General features: G+C 46.3%; 1 protein-coding gene across 1 annotated transcript; it reads right to left on the bottom strand.

Moving 5' to 3' along the window:
- Positions 1–448: 448 nt before the first annotated feature.
- On the bottom strand, positions 449–11,291 carry ASTL (astacin like metalloendopeptidase). The gene is made up of 10 exons (XM_053401963.1): positions 11,288–11,291; positions 10,837–10,944; positions 9,758–9,819; positions 8,416–8,506; positions 5,896–6,013; positions 4,697–4,878; positions 4,223–4,304; positions 3,375–3,520; positions 1,982–2,155; positions 449–582 (listed from the first exon to the last, which is right to left on the bottom strand). The coding sequence occupies exons 1-10, from the start codon at positions 11,289–11,291 to the stop codon at positions 449–451; spliced, it is 1,101 nt and encodes a 366-aa protein (XP_053257938.1).
- Positions 11,292–20,861: the final 9,570 nt, after the last annotated feature.

Raw genomic sequence — 20,861 nt, 5'->3', positions numbered from 1 at the left:
CTTGTTCTTCTCACTGACAGAGAGTCCCCTTTGGAGGTAGGGCTATGATCTCTCTTTTCTGAACCTGAATGTTCTTGGCTTGTAGTTTCCAATTTGGGCAACACGCGTGTGGATGTTAGTCCATATTCCGTCCCAGGTGAAGAGCCTGCTGATTCCCCATTGCATGGTCTTTGGGGTGCTGCTGCTCCTGGCCCATTAGGATTCCTGATCTGCACCACACCAGGGAGGCCAGTTGTTACTGAGGGGGTAGAAGAACGCTGCCATGGAGGACCTGCCACCCGGTATTTAGGTCGGGTGGGCATCTGGTCCTCAAACGGCTCAGGGGAAAGCAAAGATGCTTTCCAATGAGTCTTGGCTTCTTCGGAGTGTCCAGTTCTAACTTCTTTTTCATGGCTCACCCTGAATTCATGTGCTGTAGATGGCCACATTGTTGTAATGGGCGCTGTTTCTAAAGTGTGTTCCAATTCTTCCCCGTGTAGATCTGCAAAGGGGCCCCATCCTGGAACGTGGGCACTAGGGCCATAGACTTTGGTGTTGCTTGGTTGTTGCAACCATGAAGTTTTGTGTCTTGTTTCAGCGGGTCTAGGGGTGTGGGACAGAGGAAGAGGAAATGTTCCCTCTGTAGGATGTATAGCCTGGTTGGTTTCCATTGCCAGTGAAGCCCAATCCTGTAAAGTGGGAGTTTGGCTTGGCAGTTCTGCATGGACAAGGGTCTGCTCCTCAGCCTCCAGCTCAGCTTCAGTAACTTGCACTAAGAGAGGCCCTGGTGGTATGTGTGTTGTAAGTGCCTCTTTTCTGTAGCCCTTCCTGGCCAGCTGAGCAGCTGACCGATCAAACTGTTCCACTTGGGTCTGGTTGCTCTTTGAGTAAGTTTCTACATTTAGCTTGGAAACGGCAAGAGGGCCTAGGACAGAAGCCCAAGGGGATGGGGCTCCAGCAGTTGCCTGACTAAGGTGGCTTTCCTGAGCCTCTGAACTTCCAAGAGAGGGAAGCCCCTGGGTAGCAAACATGCCAGGTTCCAATCTATGTCTTGTATACTGTTCTTTGCCACTAGAAGATAGCACGTCGGTTGGCCTGCTCCCTTCCTTGGTGTGGAAGCTTTCCGTTTCCTTTTTCATAATCTCACTCTGGCTCTCAGTTGTGCCAAAGCTTCCCAGGCTTTCCACTTCACCGTGTTTGGTTTCTTCCAGTCCCACCACACTGGAGGCTGTGATCAAGTTCCTAGAGGCTCTTGGAGAGGCTGTTGTGTATGAAGACCCTGCTTCAGCCTGGACTACGGGGGTTGTAGAAGCAGTGCTACCTGTTTCATTTCTAAAGATGCTTATGGTCTGAAGAAATAGCTCAGCCAGCTGTTTCCCAGTTTGGTTTTCCATCGCAGAGAAAGGGCGGTCCTCAGCTGGGCTTGGGGAACCATGTCTATCCTCGGCCTCACTGCTTCTCATTAATGGGGAGCTTCCAATCTCCACAGCAGTAGACAGTTCTCCTCTCACCATAGCAGTAGGCAGTTCTGTTCTATGCTCTATGTGCATAGCTCTTGTTCTAGAAGGTGTCCAGTCCAGAGCTTTCTTACCAAGTCTTGTGGCAGCTCCCTGGACCGTTTTCATTGGAAAAGCGTCTGGGCTTTTGGTCAGAAAGGAAAGCGAAAGCTCCACCTCTGGAGCACTACTTGTCGTTACTTCTACGGGGCTTTGGTCACTTGGTATGTAGACCTCCTCATAGCTTGGAGTCTGGCTTCTCAGCTCCCTTGCACTACTGGTGGGATTCTGCAGAGTTTGCGGTTCAGAAGTCTTCTGGGCAACACCACTCACTGCCATTTCTCCAGATACGGTTTGATGCAGCATCTCTTCTGTAACCACTAGAGATTTTTTACTCCCTTCTGCTTTACCAGGGCTATGTTGAGACATTGTCCTTTGCATTTGCATCTTTGGCCCAGGTGACCAAACCTCCCTTGTCTGGGCTTCTGTGGTACTAATGTTTTCACCAGCAACCTTGCTTGATGGTGTGATGGTCCCCAGAGGCATTTCCTTGGAAGACACTATAGAACTGAGATTCCAGGTAGTAGATACTTTGGATTTGTTTTGCGTTGTATGGGGCTTAGGTTCACTTGGCATGAAGTCCATTACATTCTCTTTGATGACTCCCTTGGTAGATGCCTCTGAAAACAAAGCAATTAGAACTTCTGTCATTTATCATACATGTTCCCAGCCACATGTTCCTGTGTCATGTCACATGTCCTGTGTCAAAATCTTCCCAATTTCTTGAAAGTTTTCTTCCCCTTTGAAAGATGCTTCTGTGCTGTAGCCAACATTAGTCAAAGCAGACCCACTGAAGTCATTGGTTGTGTACGCAACTTATACTCAAAGCACATTCTTTCCCTCAAAGAATTCTGGGTACAGTAGAGTTTACAATTCCCAGAAACCCTTAAACTACAGTGCCCAGAATAATTTGAGGGAAGGAAAATGCTTTCAAGGTATAGCATGTACACAGCATAGACATGACTAACTCAGCTCCATTAATTTCAGTGAAACTTAGTTGGATACAACCCTCAATTATTCTCCCTCATTCTCAGGCCACTATAGAATTTTGGCAGAAATGGTGTTTTTGAGCTTAACTTTTGTTATGGTTAATGTTTTTCTTCCCATAAACCTTTCTTCAGCAGTCTGCAGCCTTCCTGGCTGCTCAAACCTCCTGATCTGGAAAAGCTACATGGAGGTATTATCTCACAGGCACCCAGGAAGGCTGCAGAGTACAGATCTCTGGTGAGCAGATTTGTAGAATGAAAGAAAGGACACGCCCACAACACCCTTTGGCTAAACTCAGAAGTAAGGCAGAAGTAAGTGCAACACAACCCCTGCTCCCCACCCATGAGAATTTCACCAAACTATTCTCCCTTTTAATAACCTGCAAATGCAGTTCCTTCTCTCATTAACTGAGGGAGAATGGCTTTTTAAAAGGCATAAGAAATTTAGCACAGCACTGCTTCACCCATTGTTAAGTTGTGTGCATCAAAAGAGATGTGTATATGAACACAATTATGTTTATCATGCCAGACACATTTGGAGCATCATAGCTGGCTTCTGTTGGGGACACTCAAGAGCCAACCTACGACTCCCTTGATATTTAAGGTGAGAAACAACCTTAGCTTTGTGGGGTAGAGAAACCAAGAAACTGAGGGTTCATCCAGACTTCTTTTAAAGCTCTGTGTCTGGGGTTTTTTATTATTTTTGTCCCAGTGCCTTCCCTGGGAAAGCCCGCATTTTACTACTAAATCAAAGCAAATGGTCAACATATGGAAAACTCAACTGCACGCACGCATGAGCGTTCAAAATATAGGATTTGGGAAACTAAGCTTTGTTGAGTCTTCATTCTCTTACCTGGCTGTGCTGCAGCCTGAGAACATTTATAAAGCTTGTTGACTCTGGCAACATCTGAATCGCTCAGGTTCCACCTTTGTCCAAGAAAGGTCAGGGAACTGGAGAGTGGTGTTATGGTGGGTGAGCCAGACATGCTGAAGGCATTCCTAGTGGAGGCAAAGAACAAGATAAAGCAGTGTGAGCCACTCTTGTACATACACAGGTGGACTATCCTGGTTCTGCTTAACATAGGAAGGTGCTTTATATCTAGCTCCATCAAGCTTAGTACCACCCACTCTGACCGGCAGCAGCAGCCCAGAGTCTCAGGTACAGAAGGGCCTTACCTGCTACTCAACCCTTTGAACTGGAATGTAAGAAGCTAAGAAGAGCCTGCTGGCGTCCAAGAGCACATCCCGTCGGTGGCAGCCAGTGACTGGTATTCAGAAGCACTACTGCCTCCAAACTGGAAATCGCCCATAGCCAGGATTCTTCATGCAAACAATGCACTCTTGCTCCCAAGTCATGGTCCCACCACAAGGGTCCCTATCACCAGCCATCCCTTCAGATAGCCAGTGTAGGTCACGTTCCTCAGACAGTGACTCAGACATGTCCCATGGCTTACCAAAGAATATGCATGTAAGAACAAGGAGCATGAATGGCAGGCTCCAAACAGGTTGGAAAATTTTGCCCTTACTAGAAATGCCCCTGCTTTTGCAGACAGTCACCCAGAACATGCAACACCCCTTTGGCAATGTGGAAATACCTGCCCTGGCCCCACTCCACTGCCAACTAGAGGCAGCACAGGGTGCTTCACATGTCGCCAATATTTTCTCTATAATACCTAGCAGCCTTCTTGTAGGTTTGCTTACCTGCCATAGTGCATTACAGAGGAGTAGTCATAATCCACCAGCATGTTGGTATTCCAAGACTTCATGAAGTTTATTTCAAAGCCTGTGAATCCAAGAAGGGGATTAGGTCTACAAGCAGGAGGGTCTCAGCAGCAGTGGATAACAAGCATTCAGAGTCCCTGGTCCCACCGCAGGGGAGGAAGTCCCAAGTCAATTTGATAGATTTGGCGTTAAAAATGAATTGGGTTTAATTCCCACCCCCACCCCCCACCCCTAGTCCCAGCAGCTCAGCAGAGAGACTAGAGAGTTGCATTTGGTCACTGAGACAGCCTGGCAGCAGCTCTCCAGGTTTCAGGCAGGGGGTATTCCCTCCCTCATGCGCTGGAGCCAGGGTCCAATGGGGCAGCCTGTTGTGGGGGTGCTCGGTCGTGCCCCCTCAAAAAAATACACCTGGGGCCACACAGAGCCAGCTAGAAAAGCCGAAGCAACCATTACCAGTCAAGATTTCATCCCAGGAGATGCTGATGTACTTGTCCCGGTCTGCTCTGGAGTGCTCATGCCAGAAGCCCACGACATGCATGAGCTCATGCAGTGCCACCCCCTTCCCCTTGCGGAGGCAAGCGGGTGCTAAGGAAACCACCTGCATCCCACCAATGCGCCCAACACTGGAGAAGCAGCTGGAGAAAGAGAGCGAAAGAGACGCGTTAAGAAGTTGTATTGCAACCAAACAACCTATCCCATGCCTAAGGAGCCATGGCTCATAGGGTACCAGCCTGCCTATTTAAATATAGATAGCTGCTTTGTGGTAGAAAAAGCAAGGGAACACAACAGTACATAAAATCTGCATTGGAAATCTACAGAAAGGTCTAGCAATAAAAAACAAAAGCAATATGCTAAAATGATAACAACCCTCCAGTAAACTCCAAGAGCCACAAAAAGAACAATGTTCTAGTAACATTGAGAAGTAATCTTCAAACCCATCAGTGCGGTAGGCCTTTTGGATGTCGCTGGAGAGGAAATTCTACAACCATGGTGCCACCACTGAAAAAATATTCCATGAACTGAATCAGAATATTTTATAAATACAACATCCAGCAAATAACCAACTTCTGATCCACAAATTAGGTCCATACATATGAAGTACAGAAAACTTTATAAGCCAACACTCAAATTTGCTAACTTTTGACATGCACCCCCAAATGAAGTTTTGAATTTGAAACCAGGACTTCAAAATTTGATTGTTCCTCATCTGTTCAAGGGGAAATTCTACCAACTGGTTAAAATCTTTCTACAGAAGTGTATTACATGTTGTTAAAAGCAGCTCCCATATACTACCCAGAGTTGGCTATTATTGAAGAATGTCATTGCATGTCTAGCATAACTGCAAATATCCAAAAGTCAACATTTCCAAGATCCTTTTCAGCACATGGCCCATCCCAAAATTTTGATTTTGCCTTTCTAGCACAGGCTTGCCCAATCTGGTGCTCTCCAAATGATCTGGGACTACAGCTTCCATCGTCCACAGCCGGCATAGTTATCTGCATATTAGGCCAGGAAGTTGAGCTGCAGAGCAAAACTGGAGGAGGCAGAGGCACTGGAAGGAAGAGAATCTAGCTTTTGCAGGAGGTGGATCACCCACTAGGAGACCACCCCATTACTCCCCAGTAAGATACATCTTGTAAGTCACTACTAACCCAGAGAGCGGGGCAATGGCAATGAAATCTCTCTGGTTGGAGTAAGGGACAAACTTGATGCACGTGAACTTTGAAAAGTCTTCAAATGCTCCCTTGAGTATCTTCACGCTGGATTCGTCTGGCAGGAACAATAAGAATACAGGCAAGAGCAGGGTCAGAATGATCAGAGCAGAATCCTTTCCCCTCAGAATAAGAGCACTTAGCAAGTTCAGCTTATTTTCTACACCATTAATCAAATGCAAGACATTTAAGTAGGCCTGTCCCCTCCTGTTGCACACATCCACACACCCTCAGCTCCTTCCCTCGTCCCTGCCCCCCAATCATAGTCATCCAGGGGAGTCAACACTATCCTGGTAGCTTGCTCTCATTCCAATGAGAACCAACAAGGATTTCCTGGAGCCAGTACTGGCGGCGAAGAGCCACAGAATTAAGTCATGAAATCTGTTCCCACAGGATGTCATGATGGCCACCACCTTAGATAATTTTAGAAGATAATTTGACAAGTTCATGGAGTATAAGGCTAACAATGACTAGTAGCCACGATGGCTGTGTTGGAAGCAGAATCCCCATCATGTTCTACTATGAGAACTATAGTTCTAACAACCATTCTCTTTTTTCCAGGGAACTCTGGGAACTGCAGCTGTGTGAAGGAAATAGGGGTCTCCTGACAACTCTCATCACCCTTAAAATACTACAGTTCCTAGTGCTTTGGATGCATAGCACAGATTGGGGCGGGGGCTAAGTTATTCAGCACCTTGGTCATTCAAAACTTGGTCTACCACAGCCCTCCCAACCCAACACCAGTAGCAGCCCCAGAAAAAAAACGGAGGGGGGCACAGAAGGGGCAAAGTATATTTCTAGATGGACAAGCTGTTAAGAGCTCTGAAAGAAAAATAACAGTAAATGTTAATGACAGGAGTCCAGCAATTAGGGAGAGGTGATTGCCCGTCTGTCCCCATGGAATTGCCCATGCCCAGTGCTCTCCAGATGTTGTGGGCTATGTCTGGTTGAGGCTGGTGAGAACTGAAGTACAAAACATCTGGAGAGCACTTGCTTGGGGAGAGAAGGCTGTTTTGCCAGAAAGCTGGAAGTTGGATCCACTTGCTCCTTAACTGGACTCCATCCAGCCTCCATCACCTCTCCCTCAGCAGCAAGGCTGGGCGAATCCATCCATGTATCTTTATTCTCGCACTGTCCCAATCCCAAGTTCAATTCTCCACATCAGTTTATGACTTAAAAACTGCTCATGAAAATTCATCAGCATTTCACTGCTAATTTCTCCCAAAAGGCACATCTTTGTATGCACTTTTCCCAACTTAATGTCTTTCTGTATGTTAGTTTCACAAGCACATAAGTTTTTATGCACACCCACCTTGTGTACACATTTTTGCAGGTATTACCAGCCTACAAAACTGCACTGAACAGTCAGAGAAGTGCTAATTTTGAAGGATGGCCATCCACTTGTGTATTTTGGAAAGTGCTAATGAGCAAAATTTGCCTATAAATGCAAACTGTTGCCTTATCCACATTTACCTTTCCCTGGTCCATGCTTTATAGCTCCATGTCCAAATTCCGCCCCCCCCCTTTTGCTCTGGAGCTTTCCCCATGAAAACCCCTGCTCTTTAGCAAATGGCAATCTGCAGAAAACCCAACTGCTGTTTGCTGCAATTCAGCTTTAAAGAGGTTTTCACAGGGAAAGCTCTGGGGCAAAAAAAAAAGGGGGTTCTCAAACAGAGAGCATTAAAGTGTGGAACTGTGCCTGGAAAGAGCAGGGCAAAAGGTAAAGTATGGGCAAGCCCTGAATCAGGTTTCTACCTTATCTCTGTGTAACAAATGCCATGTTTAAATGGGCCGCAAGATGGCTGAAGAACGCCACACAAAATGGATGCTGTTAATAAACAATTGAGGAACTATGTTGATCGAAGAGCTAATAGACTGTTCATGTTCTGGCTAAAGTACTGTACCTGCAAGGAAGCGTAAAGACTATGCAATGCTAGTTGCAAACAATGAGTATTGTACTGTGCCAAAAGTTACAGAAGACCAGGTACAAACAATGAGAGTTGTGATATGCCAAGAACATGCTAAGGACAGAGGACTGCCAAGAACATGCCAAAGGCAGTGAGAAATGCTAAGATTCAGATGAACACCAAAAAACCTACGCAAGACTGAGACTGTTCAGATGAGTCTGTCAGACGCAGCTGGGGCCTCACTGTCTGATCACCAGTGACTCTAACCAGAACTTGATCACTTCCAGGGAAGAGACGGTGAGTATGTCTGCGTGTGTGTTTGCGTGAGTGACGGAGTGCACGTTCCCTCGTCTTGTTATGTGTTATGTTCATTAATCAATAAATGTTACGTAGAAATTCCAACATATTGGTTGTCTGACTGCTTACTTGTGTTCCTCCTGGAGTGCACTGAATCTCATTTATGCTAAACACTTAAACAGATAAAAGAGCCTAAGTTATTCATAACATCTATGCCCTGTTCCTACTGGAAGAGGTTCCAAAGTTTGTCACCTACCATATTTGTAGGAGATTACATAGGGAATTTGGACAATCCCTCTCTTCTTTGGCCATCTTGGGTTGGCAGATGGGAACAGCCTGAAAGGACTCTAGATGGGAGAGAATCAACTTTCACATCAGAAGCTGCATTGTAATGTGCCAGACCATTGCCAGCACTGGCTGGCAGCAGCTCTCCAGGGTTCCAAGGAAGAGCTTTTCCAGGGCCTGAACCTGGGACCTTCAGCTTGCCTGCCCACTGAGCTGCAGCAGCCCCTCCACAAACCATTTTGCTATCAACAGAATGCCAAGTTCTCCTGCTAGGGATGCTCCCGAGGTCACACCAAGGATTGCAGTGACCTCATTGGTCTCTGGACAGCAGTTTTTATGCCCTGCTTGTTCTTTTACTCTTTTAGTTTACAGAAGCAACCCAGCAGGCAATACCAAATTGTGGGCCAAAGGCTGCCAACACAGTGCCAAGTTGCTGAAGCAAAGCAGGCTGGGCAGAGCACCTGGAAGCCTCACGCGTGGCTCTCTGAGCTGCACTGAAAACAGGCAGGATAGAAATGCAAAAGGCTTGCTTTAGGCACCAGTATTCTAGGGGCACAAAGCTAACAGAATACCCTGGGCTGGTGAGAATGAGCTTCCCAGCAGTGCAAATACGTAGCAGCTTCAGAGTTTTTCTCAGGACTGCAGCAGATGAATTCATGCAAACTATCAGCCATCCTCCTCTCCCACACTGTAGGGTTGTTATATTTCAATATGTGAAAATCCGGACACAAAAGTTGTTGAGAGAGGAAAAAAGGAGGTTTTTAAAGAATATATTTTTAAGGAAATTCACCAAAATCTACACTTACATACAGATTTCAGCCTTTTCCGCCAGGACACATTTTCTGACAACAGAATCCCAGCTATGTCTGGGAAATTCTGGACATATGGCAATCATACCATACGGGTAGTTTGGTAAGCAAGCAAGCTGCTCATGTTACCCAGATTCAACAGGATGCAACAGGATGTAGAGAGCAAGGATAGCAAGAGCAGTGTTCTTCAGATGTTTATGAACTGCAGCTCTTATCATCCCCTGATCACGGCGATTGCTGGCTGGCGCTGATGTGAATTGTAACCTGAAGGGCACCATGCAGCCACTCCTGATGTAGAGGCCCATGGGTAAATCAAGTAAATATATAAAAATACTTAACTGCCCAACTGTGTTGCAGATAACTCGGTTCTGAACACCCCAACATAAACCCTGCCCCCTAAAATAAATCCTGGCTACACCCGTGGCCTGGCCACACTCAGATCTTCCTCTAAGTCACCTTAGGAAAGAGTCTGTCTCTTGCACCAGTTCTGCCATCATTACCTACCGCTTTGACGATATCCCCCTCGATCAGAAAACTGCTTTCTGGCGCCCCTGGAAAAATCAGCTCTGGGAAGAGAAAAATGGGCTCAGAACCTGGTGGAGGCCTTTACCTGATCAAGTAGCCTAATACGACAGACTAGAGCTGAAAGCAAATTGCTGCAGTTTTTAACTTCAGACCTGCCACTTTGGTCACTCACATTTTGGATGCAACATTTTCTAACAAAATTCAGGTTTATCATACACATTTTTCCATCTCTGGGTTGATTTTGGAAGCATCAGAGGTCTTAGATGGTGAACGCTACATTTAATAGATCACACCCACACCATATGTTTGAAGAGCATGGCACCTAAAAAAGCACCCCAGGAACTGAAGTTTGCTTCTCACAGAACTAACAAATTACAGATCCCAGACTTGGGGGGGGGGCATGGGCTTCAAATGTGTGGTGTGGATGTAACCACAGCTATGCAATGGGATCCACTGCAAGAGAACAAAAGTTGCACACAGTGTCCCAATAACCATCTGTGCTGGATGCAGCAGGGATCTGCACTTGAGTAGAATTTTTGGAATTTGAAAGCTGAAAAATCCAGCACACCCTAGTGCTGCAGTTCCACCCAGTCACCAGCTGTGCCAGCCCTTATGACTGGCAGCTATCCTTGAATGCATGCATGGCAATATCAAGCCCAAAGCGTGGCCAAATAAGGTTCCCAGTGACCAGGGTTGAGTGAGTGGTTTCAGTGCACCCCTGCAAATGGCAGGGCCATGAACCCCCCCCCCCGCCGCCTTAGGCAGGGCAGCCTCTGTTTAAGGGGCAGTTCATTAAAAGAAACACAAGGCAAAATAAAGAAACACAAGGCGGAATAGTGGGAAACATGATAGTGATTATTAGTTTTGGGTCAGTTTACTCATGAAAGTGAGCCAAACCTTGCAACTTACAAAAACAGCAGACTGAAGCAGGGCAATGGGGGTTGGGAATGTATAAATCAGCATATTAAAGTGCCTGCTACTATGGTAAGTAAAGCGTTTCATCATTTATAGGCGGGGGGTGGGGGCATGTGCTCTTCAGAGTCAGCAGAAGTACTTACCTTGGTTAATGTCAAGGATGTCATCAGGGGGATCCCTTGCCTCATCCCAGTCACTCCCTTGGGCATGCTCAATGTAGAAGGTGATTCCCCGGCCATGTACGGGCAGCGCTAGAGAGAGGCACACCCGTTGCATCAAAATCCACACCTTGTTGGAAGGACCCAAGAGGAGGCTAGCCACATAGGAAGCCAGAAGGAACCCAGGCCAGGACCTGGAAGGCCTGGGTTCAAATTCCCACTCAGCCATGAAACTCATTGGGTGGGCCAGTCACAGCCTCTCAAGTCAACATACCTCATAGGGTTGTAGTGAGGATTAACTGAGAGGGAGAACTATGGTCTCTTTGAAGTAAAAAGTGGGATATAAATTCAATAAATATTGGAAATTGCCTTATACTAGGTCAGGCTTCTTATTCATTTAGTTTACCAACTACACACTGACTTTCCAGAGTCTCACCCATCATCACCTGTTACCTGGACCATTCGATTGAACCTGGGGCCTTCTGAATACAGATCAGCTGCTCTGCCCCTGAGCTATGCCTCCTACTGCTGTTTCAGGATGCAGAACAGCCTAGGTTGATGCTTTACTCACATCCCCTCCATACATTTAAAGTACAGAGATTCCCACCTCAAAGAATCCTGGGAACTGTAGTTTGCTGTGTGTGCTGGGAACTGTGCCCCAATAGCTCTCAGCACTCTTGGCAAACTACAGTTCCCAGGATTCTTTGGGGGGGGGGAGAACCATTACTGTTTGAAGAGGTATAAATGTGCTCTGAGCATATAGCGTGAAAGTGACTAAGGCATTACAGATTTATGGCTACTCTCGGGGCTTCTGAAGACAGGCAGGGCTTCTAACAAGTCCTGAGACTGGTGGGCTAATGGGAATCAGTTCTTAAGGGGAAGCTGTGACCATTTTAAAACCAGTTTTAGATCTGCACCACAGCCAGGGCTGAATTGCACAATAAACATAATGTAAATTTAATTCGGCATCCCTACTAATCACTCTTCTGCCACCAGTGACCAAAAAAGAACCTTTGCTGTTCAGTTTGATTTGTCAAGAAGATAAATACTAGGCTTCACCACAGGATGGCAAACTTGCAAATAACACACTGGTTGAATTAGACACAGATTATTGAGCATTTTATATCATACTTTTTGCTGCTTCAAGTACCTACATTACTCTATTTTTGCAGCAGTCATCCTTAAGCAAAGCATTGTGCAAATAGAAGGCAGGGAGTGTGAAAACAGCCTAGCTGAACATGCTACCTAACCGAGACAGCTATTCATGCCCTTCAGCTCAGTAGCTGCTCTTGACCCCAGGATAGCACCCCTCCTTAATAGCAGCTTGCCTAAAACATATGGCCACCAAAAGGTTTAAGAGTCATACCACAGAGAGAGCCCCTGGCCAAGGGAGGCCAAAGCACGCTACTTTCCAGAGCAGCAGACCCCCCACCCACCCAGTGAGTAAGTGGTTCAACTGAGGAGCAGCAGCAGCAGCCTGGGTCCCAGGATCTGCCAAGTGGTGGGGCCTTGCAAACTGTTAGGAACAAAGGAATCCATGTTTTGTTGAGTCAGAGCATTGGTCTGGCTGGCAGCAGCTCTCCTGGGTTTCAAGCGGGGGGGGGGTCTTTCCCAGCCCTTCCTGGTGATACCAGGGACTGAAATTGGGAGCTTCTGCATGCAGCTAGCCCTGAGCTAAGGCCCTTCCTCTTCGACAAGCAGACGCACTGATGCCTCGTTGTTAAAAAGAATTAGCCCTTACCTGAAAGCAGCCAAAAAACACTTAGAACCACAGTCCAAAAATGAAGGAATACAGCCATAGCGGAAGAAAAAAGCCCACTGCTACCGTGTGTATTTTTATAAGTACGATAAATCTCCCCTAAACAAACTGCAAACAATACTTAGGCCACAAACAAAGGGGACCCCTGGATCTTTTATATAGAGGGGCAGGGAAACGGCAACACCTGGCAAAAGCCTCTTCATTAGGAGGTCAGTTTAACCCCTTGTGTGATGAAGCCCTTCTGCAGCTTCCTCTTACAGTCTACAGCTTGAAGAGCTCACTCAACCAATACAGATCAGATTGCCACCTTTCCCCGTCTGGGTCTGCTCCTGGGCCTTTAAGAGCAGCCTGGCACTTTGGATATTAGCAGGTGAAGCCTTTTCCTGTCATGGGGATTGTAATGACAGAGCTTGTGATTTGTTGATGCTCCTTTAAATGAATGATCTCATTCATTCCCCTGCAATGCAGGAATATACAGGTGGCCAATATGGGGATCGAACCTGGTTATCAACACTCTTTAGCCAACTGAGCTGCCTGCCTTCCGTTTCAGTTCTAGCAGAGGGTCTTAGAGGCTCCTCTGAATAAAGCCTCTTTTATAAAACTGCTCCTCATTTCTGGTGCCCAGAAAAATTACAGAGATGTACTGAAAGTTTTGCCCATTCAGGAATTGCCTTGCTGGATCAGGCCCATAGCTGTCAACGTTTCCCTTTTTTAAAGGAAAATTCCCTTATTCCGAATAGGATTCCTTGCAAGAAAAGGGAAAAGTTGACAGCTATGATCAGGCCCCCTAGCCCAGCTTTTTTTTGCTTCTGGTTTTAGTGTGTTTATTGTGAATTGCATTTATATTTCACTGTTCATGTAAACGGCCCAGATTATGTGCTTGGATTGCTGACACAGCAGTGTAATAAACAAACAAACAGTTATTTAAAGAAATAAATAATAGGGGGCGTAAAAGGGAGTGTTTCAGCAGGTGCAACTTGAGGCCAGGGATCAGGACCTGGGGCTGGCATTGTCAGGGACCTGCTGGTGCTCACTCCCCCATTTCTCATACCTTCCAACATTTCTCCAAAGAAAATAGGGACGTCCCATTCCATATTGATAATTTTATTATTTATACCCCACACATCTTACTGGGTTGCCCCAACCACTCTGGGCAGCGTCCAACATATATAAAAACATAAAAAATATTAAACATAAAAAACTTTCCCTATGCACAGGATTGCCTTCAGATGGCTCCGGGGTCTGATAACTCCATACCCTCCAACATTTCTCCAATGAAGGTAGTAAAGGTAAAGGTACCCCTGCCCGTACGGGCCAGTCTTGACAGACTCTAGGGTTGTGCGCCCATCTCACTCTATAGGCCGGGGGCCAGCGCTGTCCGCAGACACTTCCGGGTCACGTGGCCAGCGTGACAAGCTGCATCTGGCGAGCCAGCGCAGCACACGGAATGCTGTTTACCTTCCCGCTGGTAAGCGGTCCCTATTTATCTACTTGCACCTGGGGGTGCTTTCGAACTGCTAGGTTGGCAGGCGCTGGGACCGAGCAGCGGGAGCGCACCCCGCCGCGGGGATTCGAACCGCCGACCTTTCGATCGGCAAGCCCTAGGCGCTGAGGCTTTTACCCACAGCGCCACCCGCATCCCAATGAAGGTAGGGACGTCCTAAAGAAAAGTGGAATCAAATCTAGAATCAAATCAGAAACCGAGATTCTCTAAATCAGTGATGTCCCTGGAAAATAGGGAGACATGGAGGGTCTGCTTTATTTCTCCTCCTTGCTGCCTGTTTGCCTGCCTCATCCAAGCACATCATCAACAGCCAGGAAGCTGTTTTCACCGCCATTGCTCTCTCCTTCTGAGAAGTGATGGGGATTAGGTCATGATGGAGAGGGCAAGCAGATGGCCAGTGGCGAAAGTGGCAAGGAAGTGAGCCCACTCAGTGCCCACTATGGGCATTTTGCCCAAGGCCAGCCCCCAGCCCCCATTCTTCACTTCCAAGCTAACACTGCCATAGGTCCATCTGCTTCAGTGCAAAGGTTTTGAACAGTCCAAAGAAGGATGCACCGTGTCGCTGTTTTCCTGCTCTTACAAGCAGCATTTAGCCACATGGGGGCAGTCAGACTCAGCTAAACAGAAGAGGATGTGCAAGAGATGCTTCTATACATCATGTTTGGGGCTCCAACTCCCATCAGCCCCAGTCAGCCAGCACAGCTGTCTGAAACAAAACATCTGGAAGTTACCAGGTTGGCAAAGGCTAATATAAATGGACAGACACATACACACATACCCCATACTAACCCAAATGTCTTTGTTCCCTCTCTGATGTGCTAAACAATATTACAAAGAGATGGAGAACAAATATTGTTTTTAACAGGAGATTAGACAAAATCAGAAAAGTAAGACTTTTTAAGAAGCTGATATTATCTATACTTGACATGGCTAGAAGTTTCTGGAGCCAATCAGAAGCTGTGCCTTGGTTTCTGAACATTTATGGAAGTTGAACAGACTTCTGGGAGACTTCCAGGTTAGCGCCAAAGGCTAATGGCAGATTCCCTCCGAGCTCCGGAGAGAATCGGCTCCGCAGGATTGGGTCTTGCCGCTGCGGCGACGCGGAGACCCTTAAAAATCACAGGCGGAGAAGCCTGTGAACCTGGTGACTCGGCGGGCACCATTTGCACCCCCCCGACCTGTGAAGGAGCCTTTTTAAAGGCTCCGGAACGGGGGACGGGGTGAGCAGCGCGGTGCTGTGAGTCGTCTGCTTCTCCTGTGGAGTGAAGCCGCACTGCCATGGCCGGAGAGCGCTGACTTCTTTTTGTGATTTGGACTTCAAAATAACAACCCGTGAGTAGTACGGAAATTGGATTTTTAAAGAAATTTTTTTGATGAATTAGGTACGATCGGGGGAGGTGTAAACAGGAAGTCAGCCTCCTCCTCCTGTAAATAATCTAATGCAAGGACCTGCTAACTAAGGTCGAGAGAATTTTTTCTTTTATCATTTGGCAAAAGACATTAATTTCACGATTTGGCACTAGAAGAAATCTTACTGGAGGATAAGAGCTAATTTTGGGAGTTGAAGTGCCGCCACCCCCGGACCCGGGAGTGATCCGCGAGAGAGCCTGTTGAAGGTATTGGAAGAGTTTGACAGCTGTCAAATTAGCTGTCAGACGGAAAAAGAGAACTTTGTTTCTGTTGCTTCTGCTGGCTATACTTGTTACAATTTGACTATATTTTGTTGAAAACAAGGAAGAACTGGTACAAACTAATTTGATTTTTGGATTTGAACTGGAAAGAACACTAAGTAACCAAAATCCCTCTAGAGGGGGTTTTGGGACATTACAAGAATGGCTGAAGGAGGGGAAATTCAAGTTGAACTGGACAGAGTCTTTGTTCTCTTGGGAAAGTTACAAGGCCAAATTGATGTTTTGGCTACAAATGTTACAACTCTGGACTTAACAGTAAACAAATTCATTGAATCTGACAAGGAACCGACTCAGGAAGCTCATGCAGCTGAACAAGAAGAGAAACTTGAGAGCTTTGAGAGTGGGAAGAAAGAGATATATGGTGTTTCTGAGAAAAATGAAGGAGGAGCTGTAATTTTACAGATGGTAAAGGAGAGCCAGAGGCCTGGCATGATGGCTGCAAAGGAAAATAAGAACTCGATGGTGAAAATTTGGTTTGAATTGGAGACTGAAGAATGGAGAGATCTTCTTGTGTGGAGATCTGAAGACCTAAGGATTATAAATCTGATTAAGGTGGAAGCTGGAGCTTTCGGGACATTTGGGCTTAAAAAGAGTAAGAAACATGACTTAGGCTCCACTTTTGAGTATGGAGGTCTGGTTGGAAGAAATATGGACTTTATTGGACTAGAGCTTCTCCGAGATTTGGTGTTTAATACTAAGGACTATCCAAAAAGCCAGCAGAGAGGAATTGAGAGAGAATTAAGAGCATCGGACGTGAGGTCTCCAGGCTGATAGTAGATTGACTGATGGACGATTATTGGGGATTGGAACCGGGAAAGGGGGTGGTGGAGCTTGGGAATCCAAAGGGTGTATAAGTATAATTTGTTTTGCTTTTACTTTGTTTTGTTATTTGTATGAGAATTGAGGAAATCGTGGAAGGGAATTTAGGTCGACTTTAGAAAAAGGCTTTAAGAATAAGAACAGATGTATAATTATTGAAGTTTATAAGCTATAAGTTTATAAGTTAAAAGTTTAAAAGTTAAAATTGGTTTTTCTAAAATGATTGAAATATAAAAAGGTTAAAAATTGGGGACAAGAACTTGTTGAACCAACAATTTGAACTGGAATACAAGAGGGGGAGGTGTGGGGAAGTCAGGAAAATATGTTATTGAAAATAAGGACTTTGAATTTCATGTCTTTTTTAAAAAAAATTTAATTTTTTTTTCTTGTTTTGTTTTCTTTTTAGTGTTTTTCTTTGATTTTTTGATAATGGAAAAATCTTAATAAATATCATTTTTTAAAAAATGGAAGTTGAACAGACTTCTGGAACGGATTCCGTTCGACTTCCAAGGTACCACTGTATATCCCACAAGTTCAAAGTTCAAAATTCGCCTAAGCTATTCACTTGCCTCAGTAGCCTTTGGGAGTGCCTTGTTGTATCAGTCTCAAGCCCTCATGGAGGTTTATAATGCTGGCCTTGTGTGGTTGAGAAAATGATCGCGATGTGGTATGTAATGTTCTTTGAAATACAGTCATACCTCGGGTTGAATGCGCTTCGGGTTGAGCGCATTCGAGTTGCACTCTGTGGCAACCCAGAAGTAACGGAGTGTGTTACTTCCGGGTTTCGCCGCTTGCACAGGCACAGACGCTCAAAATGACGTCACGCGCATGCGCAGAAGCGGCGAAAAGCGACGCGTGCGTGCACAGATGTGCCGTCGCTAGATACATTTACCTCTAGATGCGAATGGGGCTCCGGAATGGATCCCGTTCGTATCCAGAGGTACCATTGTATATTATTGCTGCCTTCAAGGGAAATAGGGGCCAGGTGCACACATGAGGGCAATGAACTGTGTGTACGCATTCATGCGTAAGCAGGCCAGCATGAAAGAATATCTGAATGTGCCATGGCTATCTTTAGGGCCTGTGTTGGTGCCCACAAGTGAGTGAACATCTGTGGCGGGGATTTTCTAGCTCAACGTGGCTGTTTTGGGTGAGTGGGCTGAGATGAAGTAATTCTGCTGGGTAAATTTAGTGCAAACAGAATGTTTCTGGCTGGGGGGGGGGGGGTAACTGACACATAGAGCAGGGCTGCCAACTTGAATAAAATATGTGGGGGGGGGGGGCGCCAGGTAAGTCCTGCCCTGCACAATCACATTATATGTGTGTGCACATCACATTACATGGTGCACACATACCATTTGAATGGGAATGCCCATCAACTTTGTCGGGGCCCAGCCCCCTCAGATATTTTATTGTGGGGGCTGAAGCCCTCGTGGCCCCTACAGCTGGCTCCTATGACATGAAGACAGAGTCCATTGGTATTTCTGATGGAGGTGAAATAGCAAAAAATGAAAGTTCTTGAGAAGGTTCTAGGGTGCTTTTTCCTTTTCTTCACCCTGACTATAACTTCTGATCTCCCAAATCTGAGAAGGGCTGCTAACTATTTTCTTTTACTGCCCCTGACCCTGTGCCTTTATAATCTGACATACGGAAGTTAAATGGGTGAATCTCTTCCTGGCAAGATATGTGAAAGACCACACACAGGTACGTAATCTTAATCTCTCTCTCTCTGGTGCTGCTGTTAAAAAGGCACAGGGGAGGAAAAAGCAGGGGAGGAAATGGAAACCCCAAATTGGCACAATCTTGCCCAAAATTGGTGCCAGTGATGAAACGGGATGTGCTGCCCCTGTTGGTCTCTGGGGCATAGTTTGCCACTCTAACCCAGGATAGCCAAACGCATGGCCCTTGGTGCCTTTTTCAACGGCCTTTGGTAACATTTGATGCCCCCCAAGCCCAGTCCGTGAGGCACTGGGCTTGGGGAAGGAGGCGCAAAGCACTGACAGGGTCTTAGAGTTATCCTGCTGATATAAGAATTCTAAGTTCTCAAATATAGAATAAATGTTCATAAATGTACAAAGCAAACAGACATGTAAGTATATAAATCACATATCTGAAATAGTACAGGAGAGCAATCCTGAAGCCATTTTGGCTCTCCCAAATTGACCTCAAATATTTCTCTGCAAGGAGGAAGGAAATGGGAAAAGCCTTCCAGTTGTCTTTGGACTGTAGAGGCTTACACCTCCCTGCAAATACAGTCTGGCAAGTATCTGTTAAGATGAGAAAACTATCAATATGGGTAAGAGATTCAGGAACTAAAGTATTTACCATCTCAAAGGAATGGCCAGGCTACCCAGAAAATGCAACCAAGTAAGGTATTATCAGGTATCCTGGCAAACCTGAGAGAAGCAACACTCTCAAATTTCTGCTGGAGACTGCCTCCTTCAGTGATGTATGTATGATGTTTTTGGGGGTGGCCTTGGGTTAGAGGTGTGGGCAATTTCAAAAGTCTTTATAGGGGCTTGTGCACCATTGTTCTGGGTCTCTCCTGCCTTCTTGTAAGGAGGGGAGGGAACTCTGTTGTGACAGAAAAATAAAGCTCTGCCTTGTTTTCTATGGATCTTGTCTCCATCCATTCATCTCAAACTGATCATGGACTTAGGGGACTCAGTCCCTTGGACAGCAAAAGCCAATCCCCCTATTTTATCTATAACACTGCCTCCTTCCCAAAGCCTAGTTAGTGCTTTCCCAGATTTGGGAAGGAGATCTTAAACCATGGCTGAGAGACTAATGGAGGTTGCAGGTGTAGCTTTGCCTCTACGCAAGGTAGGATGTCAGTGGGTTTTCAAAGCACCAGACCTTAGCTGCTGGACTCCGCTGATCAGCTAGTGGCAGCTGTCTGTGATATGCCCATGGTCCTGTATCAGTTGTTTTTTTTCCTGGAAGAGGGAAGGATTAGAAAATGTACTCTTTCCCCCTCCTCCCCTCCATCTCAATATCCCACCTGCCACTCACAGCTAATTCCTCCTGCTGACAGCCTGGATCCGCCCCCCCCCCCCCAGGGATGGTTCTGGTCTAGACAGGGCAACTTGCCAAGATCCAGAGATAGACTGATTGAGGGCAAGCAGAGGTCAACTAAAGCTCTCGGCCTCTGCGAGGAAGGGGGCATCAATCTTTCTCTGCCAGCTGCCTTGACAAAAACATCAGAGGTAAGGTCAAGCCACATGGCCACAGCTAAGCTTCCACGAGCTTATTCTGTAATCAAATCAAAGTTCTGTACCAAAGGAACACCAATATTATTTTAAGCAGCTAGCGCTGAACAGCAACGAAGCATCTGAGCTAGACTCACTGCAGCCATAAGCTCTTCAGGACTGGTGACATGACTGATGAGAACTTTTGACAAATTGAATGGTTTTATTTTTTTTAAAGAGACCACTTGCAGTGTGGATGCAGCCTACTTTAAAGGTAAAGGTAAAGGGAGCCCTGACCATTAGGTCCAGTCGTGGCCGACTCTGGGGTTACGGCGCTCATCTCACTCTATAGGCCGAAGGAGCCGGCATACAGCTTCCGGGTCATGTGGCCAGCATGACTAAGCTGCTTCTGGTGAACCAGACCAGCGCACGGAAACGCCGTTTACCTTCCCGCCAGAGTGGTACCTACCGTATTTTTCGCTCTATAACACGCACCCGACCATAACACGCACATAGTTTTTACAGGAGGAAAACAAGAAAAAAAATATTCTAAATGAAACAGCGGATGTATGATTTTTGTGGTTCATGCTGTGGCCACAGACATGTGATCTGACGGTGAGTTTGGGGTAGCCCAATGCAAAAATCCTGAGGATCCATGTGGATCCATGCTTTGTAACCATGTTTTTGCACCACTGCAGCCCCAGGCAACAGTGGGTGCGTGATTTTTTTGGTGCAAGCTGTAGCCATGGACATGCTATGTGATCTGATGGTGAATTTGGGGTGACCCAGTGCAAAAATCCTGAGGATCCATGTGGATCCGTGCTTTGTAACCACGTTTTAAGTGGGGAGGGAAGGAAAAGCACTCAAGGGACAAGGAACACGCGTGGGGTGGGTGGAGAAGGATGCTGCTAATAATGCAGAAGAGGGGTATAAGAGGAGAAGGCTCCTCTCCTCTCCCGCTTTGCTCCTTTAAAGCAAGCAGGCTCTCTGTCCCTCTCTCCTCCCCACTCAGCGGCTCTTCTCCCGCTTTGCTGTTGCAAAGCAAGCCA

This window comes from Podarcis raffonei, chromosome 8 (genome assembly GCF_027172205.1).
Source record: "Podarcis raffonei isolate rPodRaf1 chromosome 8, rPodRaf1.pri, whole genome shotgun sequence".
Lineage (NCBI taxonomy): Eukaryota > Metazoa > Chordata > Lepidosauria > Squamata > Lacertidae > Podarcis > Podarcis raffonei.
This window is presented reverse-complemented; position numbering and strand designations above follow the sequence as displayed.